General features: G+C 61.5%; 1 protein-coding gene across 1 annotated transcript; it reads left to right on the top strand.

Annotated features, from left to right (window-relative positions):
• Positions 1–458: 458 nt before the first annotated feature.
• EVPL (envoplakin) lies at positions 459–18727 on the top strand. Its single transcript, XM_070389107.1, has 22 exons — positions 459–800; positions 3138–3237; positions 3826–3980; positions 4095–4221; positions 5217–5342; positions 5544–5582; positions 5684–5845; positions 5932–6039; positions 6215–6310; positions 7626–7751; positions 8637–8783; positions 9089–9243; positions 9409–9506; positions 9799–9971; positions 11229–11407; positions 11496–11634; positions 11763–11956; positions 12306–12456; positions 13618–13701; positions 13829–13939; positions 14038–14130; positions 15043–18727. The coding sequence occupies exons 1-22, from the start codon at positions 703–705 to the stop codon at positions 18481–18483; spliced, it is 6102 nt and encodes a 2033-aa protein (XP_070245208.1). The 5' UTR covers positions 459–702; the 3' UTR covers positions 18484–18727.
• Positions 18728–19243: the final 516 nt, after the last annotated feature.

Raw genomic sequence — 19243 nt, 5'->3', positions numbered from 1 at the left:
GTGTCCACGTTTAAAAGGTACTTGTGCCGGTGGTCCAGGGAGAATGCCCCCTGGCTGCCCCACCCCGTCAGTAGAGGACACAGAGCAGAGACCCAGACGCCCTGGGGGTGAGCAGAGAGCCCGGGGTCCCTCCGCCCACCCTGAGCTGGCAGGGAGCAGCCCCCCGGTGGAGAGTCCTGGGTGAAGAGATGTGCCTGATAGCAGGGTGTGGGCTGGAGGTGTTCATTAACCCCGAGCTCTAAAGCCCGGCCTCGATCTCTGAGCCTGCGTGTGCACACGCGCGTCCGTCTGTCTGGAGCCCTGTCTCCCCTGGGCCCGGCTATTTCCCCGTCTGGGCGTGATCACGGCTGGCTCCCTCTGGCTCTGGGCGTTGGGTGTAACAAGTCTGAACCTTCTCTGAGACTCAGGCAGGCTCGGGCGCCCCGCCCTCTGGGCTGTACCCTTTCCTCCCAAACTGGTTGTGCAGGAGCAGGCGAGAGTGTGGTGTGGGGAGTGGGGGTGCATGTGCGCAGCCCTGGCCCCCTCACCGCCTCACCTGCAGGGAGGACCCGCCCAGAAACTGCCCGCCTGGTGCCCAGCCGCCCCACCTCGCCAGAGCCCAGCTGAGCAGCCAGCGAAGACGCACGCCCGCTGCCCACTGCCCGCTGCCCACCCGCCCTCACCGGCCGAGCCCAGCCCGAGCCTGCGCCTGCCTTCAGGACCATGTTCAAGGGGTTGAGCAAAAGCTCTCAGGGGAAGGGGTCCCCCAAGGGCTCCCCGGCCAAAGGCTCCCCCAAGGGGTCCCCCAACAAGCACAGCAGGTGAGCGCGGCCGGGGGTGGGGGCCGGAGCCAGGATGGCTCCAGACCCAGGGGCTCCAGCCACCTGGAGGCAGCCGGCCAGAGCCGGGGACCAGCCCAGCGCTGGCATTTGGTGTCCTGAGGCTAAAGAGCCTGGGGGTGGACTCTCTTCCTGGCCCAGGCCCAGGTCCAGCCCTGGCAGGGGCCCAGGCATGGCCTGGAGCTCCCCATGTTCTGGGGGGTGCAGCCTGAGGGCTCTACAGACATGCTAGGCAGGGGCCTGAGCTTTCCTCCTCTGCTGGGAGGTGAGGAGGCTGGAGGGCACGGCTCTCCACCCACGGCTCTGCCCTCTAGGCTCCACTTATCCTGAGATGACCCATGGGACCTGGGCACAGGGTGGGCAGAAGGATTGAGGCCAGAGAAGCCAAGAGGTGGGCTGCGGAGTGCCCAGAGGCAGGGAGGCGGGGCTGTGCTGCTCCAGGTCCAGGCTGCGGCTTTCCCCACCGGCTGGCACCTTGGGCCTCGAGAGCTTTGTTACGGAGATGAGATGATTCCTTCACCGGGTGGGTGTGTGGAGGGGTGCTATGGGGAAGCAGTAGGGGCCCACGGATGTCTCAGAGCCTTCCTCAGTTCACCCAGCTCTCTGCAGGGTCCCCAGCCCGCCGCCCCCTCCCAGAGCCCCACGCTCTGCAGACAGGCTCGGGCAGCCTTCTTCCACTCACTGGCTGTCAGCCCCCTCTGCTAGGTGGAGGCAGCAGTTCGCCCGGGGTCCTGGGTGTGAAGGTGGGGGCCGAGATGAAAGGCCCAGCACCCGATAGGGATCAGGGCGAGGACACAGGCTGGGCTTCTGGGCGGACAGGAAAGATGGTGGCTAAGACTCTCACTGGAGTGACCTGTCCCCCCTGGGGCTTGGGCCCTGCCCAGGGCGGAGTGGGCTCCTCCCGGCGGGAGCAGCCCTCCCAGGATTCCGGACCTGGAGCTCCCAGCCCCAGGGCGGCTCCCGGTCATCTCCTTCCCCTCAGCCCTGTCCTCGGGCGGCGGCCCCAGGAGGGCACATCAGTCCCCTCCCGTGCAATCCATTTGTTCAGCACATATTTATGGAGCACCTACTGTGTGCCTATTTATGGAGCACCTACTGTGTGCTGGGGCTGCTCTAGGCCCTGCGGATGCCATCGTAAACAGAATGGACAGGTCCCAGCCTTCAGATCCCTTTAGAGGAGTAAAAACAAGCACTTAACGGGAGCTGACAGGACGCTAGTTTTCTTCACAGTCACACGGTGAGGAGGTGGATATACTAGAGCGTTGGCCTCTAGGTGAGGAGCCTTAGGCCCAGAGAGGTTAAGTAACTTGCCCAAGACCACACAGCTGCAGGGATAGAGGAAGATAAAAGCCAGGCTGCCGGTCAGAGTTCTTTCAGACTGTCTCTTTGTGGCACGGCCCTTCTGCTTGGAGGGGGCTTCTCCTTGGACCCCTGGTTCAAGGCCCAGCCCGTGTTGCCATCCCTCCGCAGGGACGGTGACCTCACAGGGTGCTGTGCTCCTGAGGCTTAGACCACATTCTTATTAGGTCTGCTTGCCCCTCTAGGCCCCAGAGAGTGAGCTGGAGCCCACAGCTGGCACCCTGTAGAGGCTGGGAGACGGCCCTGGGAAAGGACCCCGGTTCAGGCTCATCCTCTGCTCCTCCTGGCTGTGCCACCTGGAGCGAGTCAGGTCCAAGCTTGGGCTCTGAACCCCCGAATCTGGAAAGTGTTGGGGTTCCCTGGCAATCTCATGGCCCACCTCCTCCACCGGGTGCTGTGTGTCTCCTCTGCAAGCTTGCTAATCCCGGGCAGGCCCTGCAAAGCCTGGGGCAGTGGAGGGGGACGGGGCTGGCGTGGGAGGAAGCTGAGCCGGGGGACTTGGTGCTGTTCCCCTGCCCCCAGCCAGCTCACCCAGCCCTCCCAGGATCCAGCTGTCCGCCTCAGGTATTAGGGGCTGAGCCAGTGAGTCATGTGCTCCCCTGCGGGCTGCCTCCCCTCCAGCCTGAAGCAGCAGCAGAGAGCAGGGTGGGGTTGGGAGGCACTTCCTTGATGGGGGGAGATGGCAGCTCCACAGTGCCACCCACACTCAGGACCCTCATTTTCTGAACCCTCACTGAAGGCAGAGCTCCCCTGCCCAGGACTGTGTAGCTCACAGAGATTCCTACCGAGAGGCCAGGGCTCCCCAGGTCTTGACTCCACCCTCCTAGGCCACTGAGCTCAGCTGTAGGGCAGGACAGGGCGGGTGCAGGCAGGGGATCCCACCTAGGTGGGCAGACCTCTGCCCAAGGGAAACAGGGAACTTTGCCAACCAGGCTGCCCTCTGTCTCCACCCCTCATCAGAGCTGCCACTCAGGAGCTGGCCCTGCTGATCTCCCGCATGCAGGCCAACGCCGACCAGGTGGAGAGGGACATTCTGGAGACCCAGAAGAAGCTGCAGCAGGTGAAGCTGGGGAAGATGGCAGGGCGCGGGGGCGTGAGAGACTTGTTGCCATGCCTGGTGGTCCCAGAGGTGCCCACTCGCCTTGGTAAAGATACACAGACAGTCCTGTCCTTCCCTGGTCACTCCCCAAACACAGTGGAAGCGAGGGCTTGGCGCACCTTCTCTGGTGGGTTCCCACCGCCATGCCCTCCCCTGTCCCTTCATCGTCATCACGGCACCCCTTCTATAGTGACGTCAAAGCAGAGCTCTTCACCTGATGTTCCGGGGGCCCTTGACCTGGTTCTGCCTACCTGCTCAGTAAACCCCATTTTCCATTTCTCCCCAGGCTTTCTCTAGGCAGGAACATCTGTTCCTTTTTTCTGAAATGTGCTGTCCTCACCACTTCACCCCATCCCCCAAAGCCCTCCCACCTGCAGGAAGGCCTCCGTGATTGGTTCCTGCAGGGGGGTCAGAGGACCTCCCCTGTGTCCCTGAGTCCACCTCACTGGTGCTCACACTTCGCTCTCTCCCGGTGTGGGCGCCAAGGTTGGCCAGGGTCCCTGGGATGGCAGGGGGGCTCGAGCAGCAAGGATGCCTTCCCTGCCTCAGGACCGGCAGCACAGCGAGCAGCGCCAGGCCCTGCAGCACCGGCAGGAGGTGGGCCGCAGCCTGAAGGAGGCCGAGGTGCTGCTGAAAGACCTCTTCCTGGATGTGGACAAGGCCCAGCGGCTCAAGCACCCACAGGCCGAGGAGATCGAGAAGGAGTGAGTGTGGGGCAGGGGGTGGCAGCAGCAGGAGCTGGGGTCCAGGATGGAGGCGCCGGGGGTCCCGGGGGAGCCCCAGACCCGGCTCCGACCTGCTGGCCACTTCCTTGGCAGCATCAAGCAGCTGCACGAGCGGGTGACCCAGGAGTGCGCCGAGTACCGCGCCCTGTACGAGAAGATGGTGCTGCCGCCCGATGTGGGGCCCAGGGTCGACTGGGCGAGGGTGCTGGAGCAGAAGCAGGTCAGGGGTCACCCAGCAGCCATCAGAGGGCGACACAGGGCTGCGTTTCGGCAGGGGCTGATGCATCCTTGGACCTGGGTGGGGGCTGGGTCTCTGAAAAGGGAGGGGGCAGAAGAGACCATGCAATCATGGAGGGCTTCCTGCAGGTGGGAGAGCTCGGTTGGGATGAGGTGAAGTGGTGAGGAAAGGATATTTCAGAAAAAAGGAACAGAGGCTCCTGCCTGGAGGAAGCCTGCGGTGTGATGGAAAAACGTCTTTTCTGGGCAGGGAGGGAGAACCAGGTCAAGGGCCCCCGGAACATCAGGTGAGGAACTGTGCTTTGCTGTCACGACAGAAGGGGTGCCGTGATGACAATGAAGGGAGAGTTCAGTTCAGTCGCTCAGTCGTGTCCAACTCTTTGGAGGGACAGGGGAGGGCATGGACAGGGCAGGGTGTGTGCAGGCTCAGGAGCCAGGCTGCAGGTGTCCAGGCAGGAGGCAGGGCAGGGCAGGGAGATTTTCAGAGCTGAGCCTTGAGACTGGGGACCAGTGGGATTCAGGATCCACAGTCACGTGACCCTGAGGCCTCAGCCAGGGTCACTGGAGACTAGCATGTTCCCCAGGGTGTCCCATGTGGGCTAGAGGTAAAGAACCCGCCTGCCAGTGCAGGAGACATAAGAGAGGCAGGTTCAGTCCCTGGGTCGGGAAGATCCCCTGGAGAAGGACATGGCAACCCACTCCAGTATTCTTGCCTGGAGAATTCCATGGACAGAGGAGCCTGGCGGGCTATAGTCCCTGGGGTCATACAGAGTCGGACACGACTGAAGTGACTTAGCACGTGCCCCAGGGTGAGCTGCAGCCATTCACCCAGGCAGTGCCTGGCCTGTCCACCTTCTGCCCAAATGACCAGCTCCATCCCCTGCTGATGGGGATGCTGGGTGGAGGGGGATGCTGGGTGCGTGCAGGGCTCCCCACCCCAGGCCCTGCGCCAGAGCTGAGTGGCCAGCTCTTCTGCAGAAGCAGGTCTGCGAGGGCCAGTACGGGCCGGGCATGGCGGAGCTGGAGCAGCAGGTCGCCGAACACAATATCCTGCAGAAGGAGATCGAGGCCTACGGGCAGCAGCTGCGGACCCTTGTAGGGCCGGTGGGTGAGCCGTCGGACACACGCCCCTGTTTGGCCCCAGCCCTGGTTCCCTTTCTCCCATCAGAGCCTGAGCGAGGTCTGGCTGGTCCTCGGGGACTGGGGATGGAGGAGGGGCAGGGGAGGCCCAGGGATGTGGGGTGCGTTCTCCCCTGCACCTCATCTCTCACTGGGCCTGTGTTTTCTCCCCCTTGGTCGAGACAGGACGCGGCCACCATCCGGAGCCAATACCGGGACCTCCTGGTGAGCCCCAGGGCGGGCTGGGTGGGCTGCCTGCACCGTTGACGAGGCCAGCCTTCCTGGGAGCAGCCTGACGGTGCCTCTCTCCCCACATCCGAGCGCAGAAGGCGGCCTCATGGCGAGGGCAGAGCCTGGGCAGCCTGTACACGCACCTGCAGGGCTGCACGCGCCAGCTGAACGCCCTGGCCCAGCAGCAGCAGCGCATCCTCCAGCAAGACTGGAGCGACCACCTGGCCGACCCCGCGGGCGTGCGGAGGGAGTACGAGGTCAGCGGGGGCGGGTGGGGGTGGGGTGGGGGGACAAGGCCAGCCTGGTCCTCACCGCCAGCGCCCCCGCCTTGATCCTCTCCCAGCACTTCAAGCAGCACGAGCTGCTGAGCCAGGAGCAGCGCGTGAACCAGCTGGAGGACGACGGGGAGCGCATGGTGGAGCTCGGGCATCCGGCCGTGGGGCCCATCCAGGTGCGAGGGCCGGACACTCCCCGCTGCCTTGGGGGCTCTCGGTCAGGGAGCTTCCCTGGGAGGCTGGGGATACCGGGCCGGGCCAGCAGGGGCAGTGGGCAGGGCCAGCTGAGTGGGTGGGCGGGTGGACGGACGATGTCGGGCGCGTCTGAGAGCTCCACACTGCTGCCCCCAGGCCCACCAGGAGGCCCTAAAGGTGGAGTGGCAGAACTTCCTGAACCTTTGCATCTGCCAGGAGAGCCAGCTGCAGCACATGGAGGACTACCGCAGGGTGAGCCGGGCGGGGCTGGGCAGGGCCGGGCGGGAAGGCACGATGGGCATCTCGGGGGCCAAGGCACCTCATAAAAACGACAGAGGTGCATCGTTGTGACTGGGTCCCAGAGGAAAACGATGTCACCCACGAATTCGCGACAGGGTGACGTCACTCCTGGGGGTGTGAATGTTTGTTCTTGAAAGTGAAAAAAAAAGAACTTTTTTTTTTCATAAAAAATAAGTCACAAATATGCATATGTAAATGATATACAGAATATCTGTGATATTAACATTTCATGTCAATGATGGGGAAAGTAAGGACAAAAAAAGGGAAAAGTTACTCAAAGGTACGTCTCTGGTGCCCCAGCAGTTAAGACTCTGCACTCCCAATGCAAGGGGCCCGGGGTTGACTTTCTGATCAGGGAACTATGTCTCATGCAAGTAAGAGTTCTAACGCTGCAACTAAAGATCCCACATGTACAACTAAGACCCACACAGCCAGATAAGTAAATTAATTTAAAAAAAAAATTTTTTTTAAAGCTCCTTAGAAGGTTCAATAATGAAACAAGGGTTGAGAAACATTGATATAACAGACTATAATAGACAACAGTCCTGTCTATAAAAAGACAATTTTTGGTTGTTTTGAAAACAAAAAAATTAAAAATATATATCCACAATGGGGACTTTTTTTTTTTTGGCTGTACCACACAGCTTGTGAGATCATAGTTCCCCAACAGGGATTGAACCCAGGTCCATGGCAGTGAAAGTGCTGAGACCTAAGCACTGGGCCGCCAGGGAATGCCCAGTAGGACTTTTTTTGGGGTTTTTTTGGTAGTTTCCAAGTAAAATGGTTTATAGACTTTGAGGAAAAAAGAAGCCAAAAGTTTTCCCTTTTTTCTTTTTTATTAAGGACATTTTCCTATATATCCACTATACGTTAGCACATCCACTGAGGAGAATCCCGTGGTGTCACCCAACTGTGGGCTGTCTCTTTAAAGCACACGCGTAGCTTCTGCTCAGAGACGCCCTGGGCACCCACCCCTGGATCCCAGCCAGGACTCCAGGTGCTGGAGCGAGTCCTCCAGGAGGGGCACTGCCCGTCATCTGTGCAGGAAGGACGAAAAACAACGTGTTTTACGACACTAAAAGAAATTAAGTTCAGTGACCCCCAAATACCTGATTTGCCGAGCGCTTCAGTTGGAAGGTCCCACTGCCTGGGTAGAAAGGCCGACGGCGAGTGGCACTTTGGGTTCAGCCAGTTTGGGTTTAGCTGGTTTGCAGGGTGGTGGGCAGTAAGTGCCCCAGCTCCGCCCCTGACCACCCACCGACCTCAGTTCCAGGAAGAGGCGGATTCTGTCAGCCAGACCCTGGCAAAGCTCAACTCCAGCCTGGACAGCCAGTACAGCCCTGCCCCGGAGGGCCCACCTGGTGCTCTAATGGAGATGCTGCGGCAGCTGGAGGTGAGATGGCCCCCGGCCCCTCCCCGTAGCCGCTCCTGGGCACCGGGCGGGCCTGGGTGTCTGGGCCTCATGCCTCCAGGGTGCTTAGTCCTGCCTGGATCCCCTGCCCTGAGGGCGGGAGGAGGGGCTTCACTGCAGCTGGAGGAGCCTGGTCTGTCAGCTGCAAGCCCTTCCCACCTCTGGATCTCAGTTTCCTCGCCTGTAACGTGACAGGGCTTCCCAGGTGGCGCTAGTGGTAAAGAAAGTGAAAGTCATTCAGTCGTGTCTGACTCTTCGTGACCCCAAGGACTATACAGTCCATGGAATTCTCCAGGCCAGAACAGTGGAGTGGGTAGCCTTTTCCTTCTCCAGGGGATCTTCCCAACCCAGGGATGGAACCCAGGTCTCCCGTATTGCAGGCAGATTCTTTACCAGCTGAGCCACCAGGGAAGCCCTCCTGCTTGCCAATGCAGGAGACATAAGAGATGTGGGTTCGATCCCTGGGTGGGGATGATCCCTTGGAGGAGGGCATGGCAACCTACTCCAGTATTCTTGCCTGGAGAATCCCGTGGACAGAGGAGCATGGCAGGCTACAGTCCACGGGGTCACACAGAGTCAGACACGATGAAGTGACTTCGCACGCATGCACACACAGTGTGGCAGGGACTGCCCAGAAGAGCTCCGACACCCCTCCAGTTCCCACTCTGCTGGCCTGGGGGTTGGTTGCTGGGCAGCCGCCTGCCCCACCCCAACCAGCAGACTCTAGGATCCTGGGTGCCTGGGGAGGGGCTCGCTTTACGTTGCTGACTAAGAGACCCTGTCTTCATGACGGCCAGGACCCCTTCCTGGCCCTCCTGGGGGGCACAGGGGGGTTGGTCTGAGCCTCCACTGCCTGGGTCACTGCAGGCAGAGGAGAAGCAGCTGACCATGGCCGAAAAGACTCTCAAGGACCTGCAGCTGCAGAGCCAGGGGGTGGCCCCTCTGCCCCAGAGAAGGAACCTGCCCCTGCAGCCCCTGCGTGTGGACAGCATCTGTGACTGGGACTCAGGAGAAGTACAGTCTCCACTTGGATCCTCCGGGCCCACCTGCCCCACCCCTGCCACCCCCTCCCTCCCCTGCCCCCTCTTACCCACTCCAGCCAATGCCCTGCCCCACCCCTGCTCCAGCACCACCCGCTCCAAGCCCTGTCCAGCCCCTGGCCCGTCCCTGTCCTGACCCCGGCACTTCCTGTCCCTCCCTGGCCCCGTCCCTAGCCCCTACCCTACTGGCCTCTGCTGGGCCTCGATCCCTTCTCCAGCCTGGCCCCTAGGCCTGCATGGCCCCTCCCCCACCTCCCCGCCCCCTCCGTGCCCCAACAGGTGCAGCTGCTGCGGGGTGAGCAGTATACACTGGTGGACAACACTGACCCACACACCTGGGTGGTCCAGGGCCAGGCAGGCGAGCCCAAGCGGGCCCCAGCCGCCTGCTTCTGCATCCCAGCTCCGGACCCTGAAGCCGTGGCCAGGGCCTCCGGGTGGGTCCTCCTGGGGACCCAGGGGGGCAGGAGGCAGGCTGTGGACCCACCCAGACCAGGCCCTGCGGTTTGAGGCCGTCGCCTGCCCTTTGCCTAAATGTGTGACTGCGGGGGCTGGGGGAGAGCATGGAGGAATGTCCTTCTCTGACCGCCCCCTTGTTCCAGGCTTGCCTCGGAGCTGCAGGCACTGAAGCAGAAACTGACCGCAGTCCAGAGCCGCCTGAAGGCCAGTGCCAAGGAGCCCTTACGGCCCAGCCAGCAGGGTACTGAGGGATGGCCAGGGAAAGAGGGAGGCGTTGTTGAAATAGGAGTAGATGCCTACTCTGGTCACCCAGGGGCTGCCACGGGCAGGGGGTGACCCTGAATTAAAGGCTCTGATCTGGGGGTTCCATTCCCTGGGTTGGCAAGCCTGATGTCCCTCCCTCAGTGAGGCCCTGCCCACCACCCTCCCCCACCCGGGACCCTCTGCAGGGGCTCATGGAGGGGCCCAGCAGGCAGGCAGGCAGGCAGACACGAGGCAGGCCCTGGACCCTCAGAGGCACTCTCTTCCCCCAGCTCCAAGCAGCTCGGGCCCACCCGACCCACAGGCCCAGAAGCTCCTGACACAGATGACCCGGCTGGAGGAGGACCTGGGGCAGATAGAGAAGCAGCTGCTGGCTTGGGCACGGGCCCCGCTGAGCCGCACCACACCACTCGAGGACCTCGAGGGCCGCATCCAGAACCACCAGGTGGGTGAGCCAGGGCAGCTGGGATAAAAAATGGTCCAGCCCTGGGGAGGCAGCTGTGGGGGCAGCCGCAGGCCCCCGAGGTGGAAGAAGTGAGCAGACAGTCCAGGGCTCCCTCAGGCTCCTTCCCATCCTGGCTCTTCACCTGACCTGCTCTGTGACTCTGGGCAATTCGCTTAACCTCTCTGGGCCTTGGTTTCCTCATCCCTGAAAATGGGCTTGCAGCATCCTAGGGGCGGTATCTCTGGGGTGGCTGACGGGGAGCCTCCCTGGAGAGAGTGCAGGGGTGTAAACGCGGTCACAGAAGGACTCAGAAATGCTAGCGGTGAAAGCCACCCCTTCCCCACACCCGGGGGTGGGGGGTCGGGGGGAGAAGTTTGGGTTGTGTCCTTCCAAACCGGTTTCTACTCAGATATATTGTTTGGATTTGGCTTTTAAAATGTGAAGCATGTTGTTCATGATTGTGCACCTCGGTCTTCTTCACTCCGCCACGTTCTGGGGTGTTTTAGCTTGGTCAGGGGCCCGACCAGGGGAGGCAGGGCTCCAGAGGTGGGAGAGGTGTTTCAGCTGGGGTCCTGGGGGGCCAGGCAAGGAAGGAGGAGTGGCAGAAGGAGGCACTGTGGGGTGACAGCCTGGACAATACCTCTGCCCATGCTGGGCCCAGGTTACCACTACCCTGGGCAGGACCTTATTTCCCCGACCAGGGAGCGAACCCATGCCTTCTGCTGGGGAAGCGCAGTGTCTTAACCACTGGACTGCCAGGGAAGTCCCCGGTCCTTGGGTTTTGAAGGTCCTCTTCCACATCAGAGGTGTTGGGGGTCCAGTTAGCCTGGAAGGTGGGCAATATGTGGTGTGGAGCCAGCACTAATGGACCAGGGAATCGATGAGTGAATAACTGATAAAAGAATTGACAAAATCATAATCCCAAGTGGATGGAGCTAGGGCTTTGCTGCTTGACTGGGGGGAGGGGGCAGGGAACTGAAGGTTTTGAGAACAGGACAGTGACGTGAAGACCAAGGTGGGCGGCAGCTCCTGACTCACAGGGTCTCATTTCATCCTCCCATCAAGCATTTGTAGATGAGGAGACTGAGGGTCAGAGAGGTTGACCTGCCTACGGTCATCTACCTGGAAACTGAGCCCGAGCATGTCCATACCACATTTTGGAGGCCTCGCAAGCAGAGTTAGGTTGACATAGCGGGAGGGCTGGATGGAAGCCACCTGCCCAGAACCAGAGATCCTGAGACCCCTGATGCACCCCAGGGCACGGCCCAGCGGCTGCAGAGTCTGGGAGCCGAGAAGGAGGCAGCCCAGCAGAAGTGTGAGGCGTTTCTGTCGGGGCAGCCCTCAGGGCCCACTGCCCTGCATCTGCCCGTGGTCCTCAACAGCGTCAAGAACAAATACAGGGATGTGCAGGTTCTCTGCAGCCTCTACGGGGAGAAGTGAGTGCTCTGGAGGTGGGGGCCGCTGGGCAAGGCCTCGGGGGTGCGGCCAAGGAGGTGTCCGACCCTGGGCCTCCTCTTGCGACAGAGCCAAGGCCGCCCTGGGTCTGGAGCGGCAGATCCGGGATGCAGACAAGGTCATCCGAGGCTTCGAGTCTGCCCTGGCACAGGAGGCCCCCATCCCCGCAGGCCCGGGTGCACTGCAGGAGAGGGTCAGCGAGCTGAAGGTGAGGGGCTGGGCGGCCTCCTGGCAGGAGTGGGGGTGCAGGCTGACCCAGGAGCTGGGGGGTAAGTGGAGGGTGGGCCTGGCATCCAACCGAACCACAAAGGTACGTTGTGTCCCCTCCTGCCTCAGCGCCGGCGGAGGGAGCTTCTGGAGCAGCAGGCCTGTGTGCTCGGGCTACACCGCCAGCTGAAGGCTGTCGAGCATATGTGCAGCGCACTGCAGAACAATTTCTGCGAGTTCTGCAAAGACCTGCCTCACCAGCAGCGCCAGGTGCGGGCCCTCACCGACCGCTACCACGCCGTGGGGGACCAGTTGGACCTGCGGTGAGTGGCCGGGCTGCTGGGGCTCACAGCACAGCCCTGCAGTGCGTGGTGGCCGTGGCTGACGAGCTGTGGGGCCTTAGACGGGTGAGCGCACCTCTCTGAGGCTCGGCTTCTTTCCTCTAAAATGGGATGATAATGGTGTCAGCCTCCCAGGTGGTGCCTGGTACAAAGTGTCGGCCCATCTCTGAATGGCCGGCTCCAGCCACCCAGCCAGAGTTGAGAGGATCAGCATGGCGAGTCAGTCAGGCCTTCCGACCTGTCCCAGGGACGGAGGAACTCACCAGCCTCCTCCGCACACCCCTCGCCTGCCCCCCGAGGGCCGCTCTCACCTCTGCTCCTCCTCCTGCAGGGAGAAGATGATGCAGGATGCTGGCCTCACCTACCAGCAGTTCAAGAACTGCACGGACAACCTGAACGCGTGGCTGGAGCGCCTGCCCCACAACAAGGTGCGGCCCAGCGACGGGCCCAGCCAGATCGCCTACAAGCTGCAGGCGCAGAAGGTGAGGAGCTGGGGCTGCAGGGGGTGTGGGCCGGCCTCTCCTTGCCTCTTACCCAGAGCTGAGCCCTCAAGCCAGGCCCAGTTCCCTGGCCGCCTTCCTAACAGGGAGAGCAGCCTGTGCGCGTGTGGCCCGCCCTCTAGTGGCCAGTGTTTTAATGACCTCAAAGCTCAGACCCCAGAGGCTTTGCTTCCTTCACCACCACCCGCGCCACTCAAAATGCTACACTTTGTCCACGGTGGCTCAGACAGTAACGGGTCTGCCTACAATGCGGGAGACCTGGGTTCAATCCCTGGGTCGGGAAGATCTCCTGGAGAAGGAAATGGCAACCCACTCCAGTATTCGTGCCTGGAAAATTCCATGGACGGAGAAGCCTGGTAGGCTACAGTCCATGGGGTCCCAAAGAGTTGGGCACGACTGAAAGACTTCACTTTCACTTTCACTTTGTCTAGGAAAACAGCCAGCCCTTCTCTGTTTGGCCCGAGGTGGGCAGTGGGCTTTGTGTTCCTGGAGGTACCAACTCCTAAGCATCCTCTTCCTCATACCTCCTTACTATTGCTGCTGCTGCTGCTCAGTCACTAAGCCATGTCTGGCTCTTTGTGACCCCGTGGACTGCAGCACGCCGGGCTTCCCTGTCCTTCTCTATCTCCTGGGGTTTGTTCAGACTCATGTCCATTGAGTCAGTGATGCTGTCCAACCAAATCATCCTCTGTTGTCCCGTTCTCCTCCTGCCTTCAGTCTTTCCCAGCATCATACATGCTGGTAATGAAAAGGGGCTGGGTACAGCCTGCCCTCAGGCAGCCTGCAGTTTTGGGGGGAGGCCAGTGCGTCTCAGGCCATGATGCTGATAAGTGCTTTGGTGGAGAAGCCAGTGCTGTGGGAGCCCTTTGTAAGGACACCCATGGGGTCAGGGCAAGTGGTCTGGAAGGAACTGACACTGAGCCTCAGGCCTAAGGCCTAAGTAGTGTGACCAGTATGTGTGTATTGGGGGTGAGATGTTTCGAGCAGAGGCTGCAGTGGGTCACGGCTGGGGGTGGGGGTGGGGTGGTGGAAGGCAGCTTCCCACAGAGCGCTTGCTGCCCCTGGGTGCTGTTTGCTGCCCGCGGGCCTGGAGGCGAGCCCAGGTGAGCGGGGGTCCCCTGACCCTCCCTCCTGCCCTGGCAGAGACTGCTGCAGGAGATCCAGGGCCGCAAGCAGGACAGGGCCACGGCGTCCCGCCTCTCCCAGCACCTGCAGGTGGCCCTCCAGGTAAGCAGTCCCTTCAGCTCCTCCCTCTTTATCTCCCCCTCCCCCTCCCTCCTTCCGCCAGTCCCCTACTCCCCCTCCCCTAGCTCCCCCACTGACAGCCAGTCTATGTCCTTCCCCACCTGCTCAGGACTATGAGCTGCAGGCAGACACCTACCGAGGTTCCCTGGAGCCCACCCAGGTGGGATCAGCCCCCAAGAGACCCCGAGTTGCGCCCCTGCAGAACAGCATCCAAGCCCAGGTGAGCCGGGCTCTTTGTTCCTCATTCCCGGGCTGCCAGCTCTGCAGCCTCTGAGGGAGGAGCTGACGCTGGCGCACCCCCTCCCTTGGCCTCTCCAGGAGAAGAACCTGACGAAGGCCTACACTGAGGTGGCAGCTGCCCACCAGCAGCAACTGCACCAGCTGGAATTTGCCAGAAAGATTCTGGAGAAGGTATGGGGGTGATGCCCACCCTAGGCAGCCTGGGCGGGTGGTTGACCGGGCAGACTTTCCTACCTGCTCACACTCAGCCCCGGGACAGGCTCAGCGGCCTGAGGGAGGTGCGGCTCTCTGCCTCCCCCAGCAGCCCTTCCAGGCTGGTTTCCATCTCAGAGTTAGTACCAGGAGATGTCACTCAGTGTAGTCACAGCTTAGCCCCTGGGCAGCACCCCGGTGGGGACAGGAGAAAATCCCGCAGTCTTCAGCCTCAGAACCCAGCCCTCATGGGCAAGAGGCCACCTAGGTCTCCATCCCTGGGAGACCAGAAGCTGGGAGCTCTCCACGACTCTTGGTGAGTGGCCAAGGAACTGGCCAGCCTCCTCCCACCCAGAGGTGTATCCCAGGATGCCCCAGAGGAGCACAGGCCCATTTCTGGGAGCCTGGGAGGAAGGGGAGCAGGGAAAGGTTGGGAAGGGAGGATCTTCTTACTTTCACATTCTCGTGCAAATGCAGCCTAAACACTGCCTTATATCCTAGCACACTGGACATTGATGAAGCCTCGTAAAAATCCTACCTTCGAACACCTCAGATCTCAGTTCCACCTCCCAGGACCTACTGGGAAGTCTCAGAAAGCAGGGAAGGGTCCTGATCTCAGGAGGGTGGGGTGTTGTTGTTCAGTTGTTCAGTCGCTTAATATCGGACTCTTGGTGACCCTACGGACTGCAGCATGCCAGATTTCTCTGTCCTTCACCATCTCCTGGAGTTGGCTCAAATTCATGTCCATTGAATTGCTGATGCCATCCAGCCATCTCATCTTCTATCGCCCCTTCTCCTCCTGCCCTCAATCTTTCCCAGCGTCAGGGTCTTTGGGCAGGGGCTTATCCCTTTCCTCCCTTTACCCCAGGACTCTCCCCTCTTCCTCTGCAGAAAGAGCTCAATGAGGACATCCAGGTGACACCTAACGCCCAGCAGGGGTCTGAGAGCCCAGCCCGGGGGGGCAGGAAGTCAGAGGCCCTGAGGTCCCAGCTAGAGGAGGAGAGGAAGCGGGTGGCCCAGGTACAACGCGAGCTGGAGGAGCAGAGGAGCCAGTTGCTGCAGCTGAAGACCCAGCGGCCCGTGGAGAAACTGGAGGAGAAGGAAGTGGTGGAGTTCTACCGGGATCCCCAGCTGGAGAGCAACCTGTCCAGGGTGAAGTCCCAGGTGGAGGACGAGGGCAAGAAGCGGGCTGGCCTGCAGGCAGACCTGGAGGCAGTGGCCCAGAAGGTCATGCAGCTGGAGAGCCAGAGGAAGGCCACGGAACCTCACCTGCTGACCAAGGAGGTCACCCAGATCGAGAGGGACCCCGGCCTGGACAGCCAGGCAGCCCAGCTCAAGAGTGAGCTCCAGCTCCTGCAAGAGGAGAACACCGCCGTCTTGGCCCAGCTGGAGGCACTGAAGGCAGAGCTGCTGGCCCTTGAGCAGAAGGAGGTGAACGTGAAAGAGACAGTCGTGGTGAAAGAAGTGGTCAAGGTGGAGAAGGACCTGGAGATGCTCCAGGCAGCCCAGGCCCTGAGGCTGAAGATTCAGGAGGATGTGGCCCAGCGGAAAGGGGCGGAGGATGCCGTGGCCAAGCTGCAGGCTCGAGTCGTGGAGCTGGAGGCAGCAATCCGCACTGTGGAGCCCAAGGTGATTGTGAAGGAGGTGAAGAAGGTGGAACAGGACCCCAGGCTCCTCCAGGAGGCATCCAGGCTGAGGAGCCTCCTGGAGGTGCAGAGGAGTGAAAACGAGGTGCTGGCCAGGGAGCTGAAGGAGCTGCACAGCAAGCACAGCGCGGCGGAGAAGCAGAAGCCCCGGGTGGATCTGCAGGAGCGCGTACAGGAGACCTTCCGGGTGGACCCGGAGACAGAGCGGGAGATCGCACAGCTCCGGGCTGAGCTGCAGGAGACTGGCCGCAAGAGGAATGGCACGGAGCAGGAGGTGGAGCGACTGCTCTCTGAGCTGGTGGTGCTGCGGGCCCAGAAGCCCACCGTGGAGTACAAGGAGGTGACGCAGGAGCTGGTGCGGCACGAGAAGAACCCCGAGCTGCTGCGGGAGATCGACCGCCTGAAGGCCCAGCTCAATGAGCTGGTCAACGGCAGTGGACGGGCCCAGGAGCAGCTCATCCGGCTGCAGGGGGAGCGCGACGAGTGGCGGCGCGAACGCTCCAAGGTGGAGACCAAGACGGTGAACAAGGAGGTGGTGCGCCGTGAGAAGGACCCCGTCCTGGAGCAGGAAGCCCAGCGGCTGCGCCAGGAGGTGCGGGAGGCCACTCAGAAGCGGCGGGCGGCCGAGGACGCGGTCCACCAGCTGCAGAACAAGTACCTGCTGCTGGAGAGGCGGCGGCCTGAGGAGAGGGTGGTGGTGCAGGAGGTGGTGGTCACCCAGAAGGACCCGAAGCTCCATGAGGAGCACAGCCGGCTGAGCCAGAGCTTGGATGAGGAGGCCGGCCGGCGGCGGCAGCTGGAACGGGAGGTGCAGCAGCTGCGGGCCGCCGTGCAGGAGGACGAGGGCCGACTCAGCTTCCGGGAGGACCGTAGTAAGAAGCTGGCTGTGGAGAGGGAGCTGCGGCAGCTGACCCTGAAGCTCCAGGAGCTGGAGAAGCGGCCTCCAGCAGTGCAGGAGAAGATCATCATGGAGGAGGTAGTCCAGCTGGAGAAGGACCCGGACCTGGAGAAGTCCACGGCGGCCCTCCTGCAAGACCTGGCCCAGGAGAAGACCCAGGCAACCGAGGTGCATCGGGAGTGCAAGAACCTTCAGGTGCAGATCGACGTGCTCCAGAAGACGAAGCTGCAGGAGAAGACCATCTACAAGGAAGTGATCAGGGTGGAGAAGGACCCCATGCTGGAGGGAGAGCGTGCCCGGGTGTGGGAGGCGCTCAACCGGGAGCGCGCGGCCCGGGAGAGCCGGGAGGAGGAGGTGAGGCGCCTGCGGGAGCGGGTGGAGCGGGCCGAGGCGCTGGGGAGGACCTGGGCTCGGGAGGAGGCCGAGCTCCAGAAGACCCGGGACCGGGCAAGCCAGGAGTGCAGGCAGCTGCAGCAGGAGCTGCGGGAGCTGGAAAGGCAGAAGCAGCAGCGGGTGCTGCGCCTGCAGGAGGAGTCCAAGCTGCTCAGCCAGAAGACGGAGAGCGAGCGGCAGAGGGCAGCCCAGCGGGGCCAGGAACTCTCGCAGCTCGAGTCGGCCATCCTCCGCGAGAAGGACCGGATCTATGAGAAGGAGCGGACCCTGCGGGACCTCCACACCCAGGTGAGCCGGGAGGAGCTCAACCAGGAGACCCAGACACGAGAGACCAACATCTCCACCAAGATCTCCATCCTGGAGCCCGAGACGGGGAAGGACATGTCCCCGTACGAGGCCTACAAGAGGGGCGTCATTGACCGAAGCCAGTACCTCCAGCTGCAGGATCTCGAGTGTGACTGGGAGGAGGTCACCACCTCGGGCCCCCACGGGGAGGAGTCTGTGCTCCTGGACCGCAAGAGCGGGAAACAGTACTCCATCGAGGCCGCCCTGCGCAGCCGGCGCATCTCCAAAGAGGAGTACCATCTCTACAAGGATGGCCAGCTCCCCATCAGCGAATTCGCTCTGCTCGTGGCCGGGGAGACCAAGCCCTGCCCCTCCCTCTCCATCGGCGCCATCATCTCCAAGTCCCCGCTCGCCTCCCCGGCCTCCCAGAGCACCAGTCTCTTCTCCCCCAGCTTCTCTCTCGGGCTTAGCGAGGACAGCTTCCCCATCGCTGGCGTCTATGACACGACCACAGACAACAAGTGCACCATCAAGACGGCCGTGGCCAAGAACATGCTGGACCCCATCACCGGGCAGAAGCTGCTGGAGGCTCAGGCGGCCACAGGGGGCATCGTGGACCTCCTGAGCCGGGAGCGCTACTCCGTGCACAAGGCGGTGGAGCGGGGGCTGATCGAGAGCGGCTCAACCCAGAGGCTGCTCAACGCACAGAAGGCCTTCACGGGCATTGAGGACCCCGTGACCAAGAAGAGGCTGTCGGTGGGCGAGGCCGTCCAGAAGGGCTGGATGCCCCAGGAAAGCGTGCTCCCACACCTGCGGGTGCAGCACCTGACCGGGGGGCTCATCGACCCCAAGAAGACCGGCCGCATCCCCGTGGCTCAGGCTGTGCTCTCTGGCATGATCAGCGAGGAGCTGGCCCAGCTCCTGCAAGACGAGGCCAGTTACGAGAAGGACTTGACAGATCCCATTTCCAAGGAGCGACTGAGCTACAGGGAGGCCATGGGGCGTTGCCGGAAGGACCCCCTGAGCGGCCTGCTGCTCCTCCCAGCCTCGCTAGAGGGGTACCGCTGCTACCGCTCGGCCTCCCCCACTGTCCCGCGCTCCCTGCGTTGACGGGGGCCGAGCAGTCACGGGGAGTGATTGGGGATGGGGAGGGAGGATGCACGCACCCCCGGCCCCCAGAGCAGCTTAACCCAGGGGAGTGGGTCTTCCCTCTGTCTCGTCGATGTTCTGTTTCTCAAACGTTCTTGGTGTTGGACTCCCTCCCGTAACTCTGGTATCCCCTGACCCATCCCCTGAGCCAGCAGCTCTGCTTTCCCGGCTCCTCCCTCACCCTGTGCTTCCAATAAACGAATTCTCCTGGTGTCTTTTTTTTTTATTCTCTTTTAGTAAATATGTAAAAGATAGTAAGATATGTTTATCAGTTATTATGTATTTATAGTAAATATGTAAAGAATAGTAAAAGATGTTTATCAGTTTTCACAATCAATAGCCAGATCAAAAAAAAGATAATTCCAATTGCAAGCCAACATTGAAACATGATTAACCTAAGGGTATAATATAATTACATACAATTTGAGGGGGTTGAGTGAGGTGGTAAGTGGAAGTACACATTTTCATCTGCCCGGTCAGTCTACATCTTTTGGCTGGTTTCTCCTGGTGTCTTGTTCTCGTTTGAGAACAGAGTCGATTTTTCTGGGGCGTGAGCAGGAGGGATGGCACTCCTAGGTGGGGAGTGGACACACCCAGCTGGCCCTGCTGGGAACAGGGACTTTCAGAGGACAGTGGCTCCTTTCACTCCGGGAAGGACCTGACAGGGGCACGTCTTGGAGGATCAGGGCCTCCCCACAGCCAGCTCAGGGCCACCCAGTTC

Source organism: Bos mutus, chromosome 19, assembly GCF_027580195.1.
Source record: "Bos mutus isolate GX-2022 chromosome 19, NWIPB_WYAK_1.1, whole genome shotgun sequence".
In the NCBI taxonomy this organism is placed as follows: Eukaryota; Metazoa; Chordata; class Mammalia; order Artiodactyla; family Bovidae; genus Bos; species Bos mutus.
Note: the sequence above shows the minus strand (reverse complement) of the source record. Positions and strands in the feature narration are given on the sequence as shown.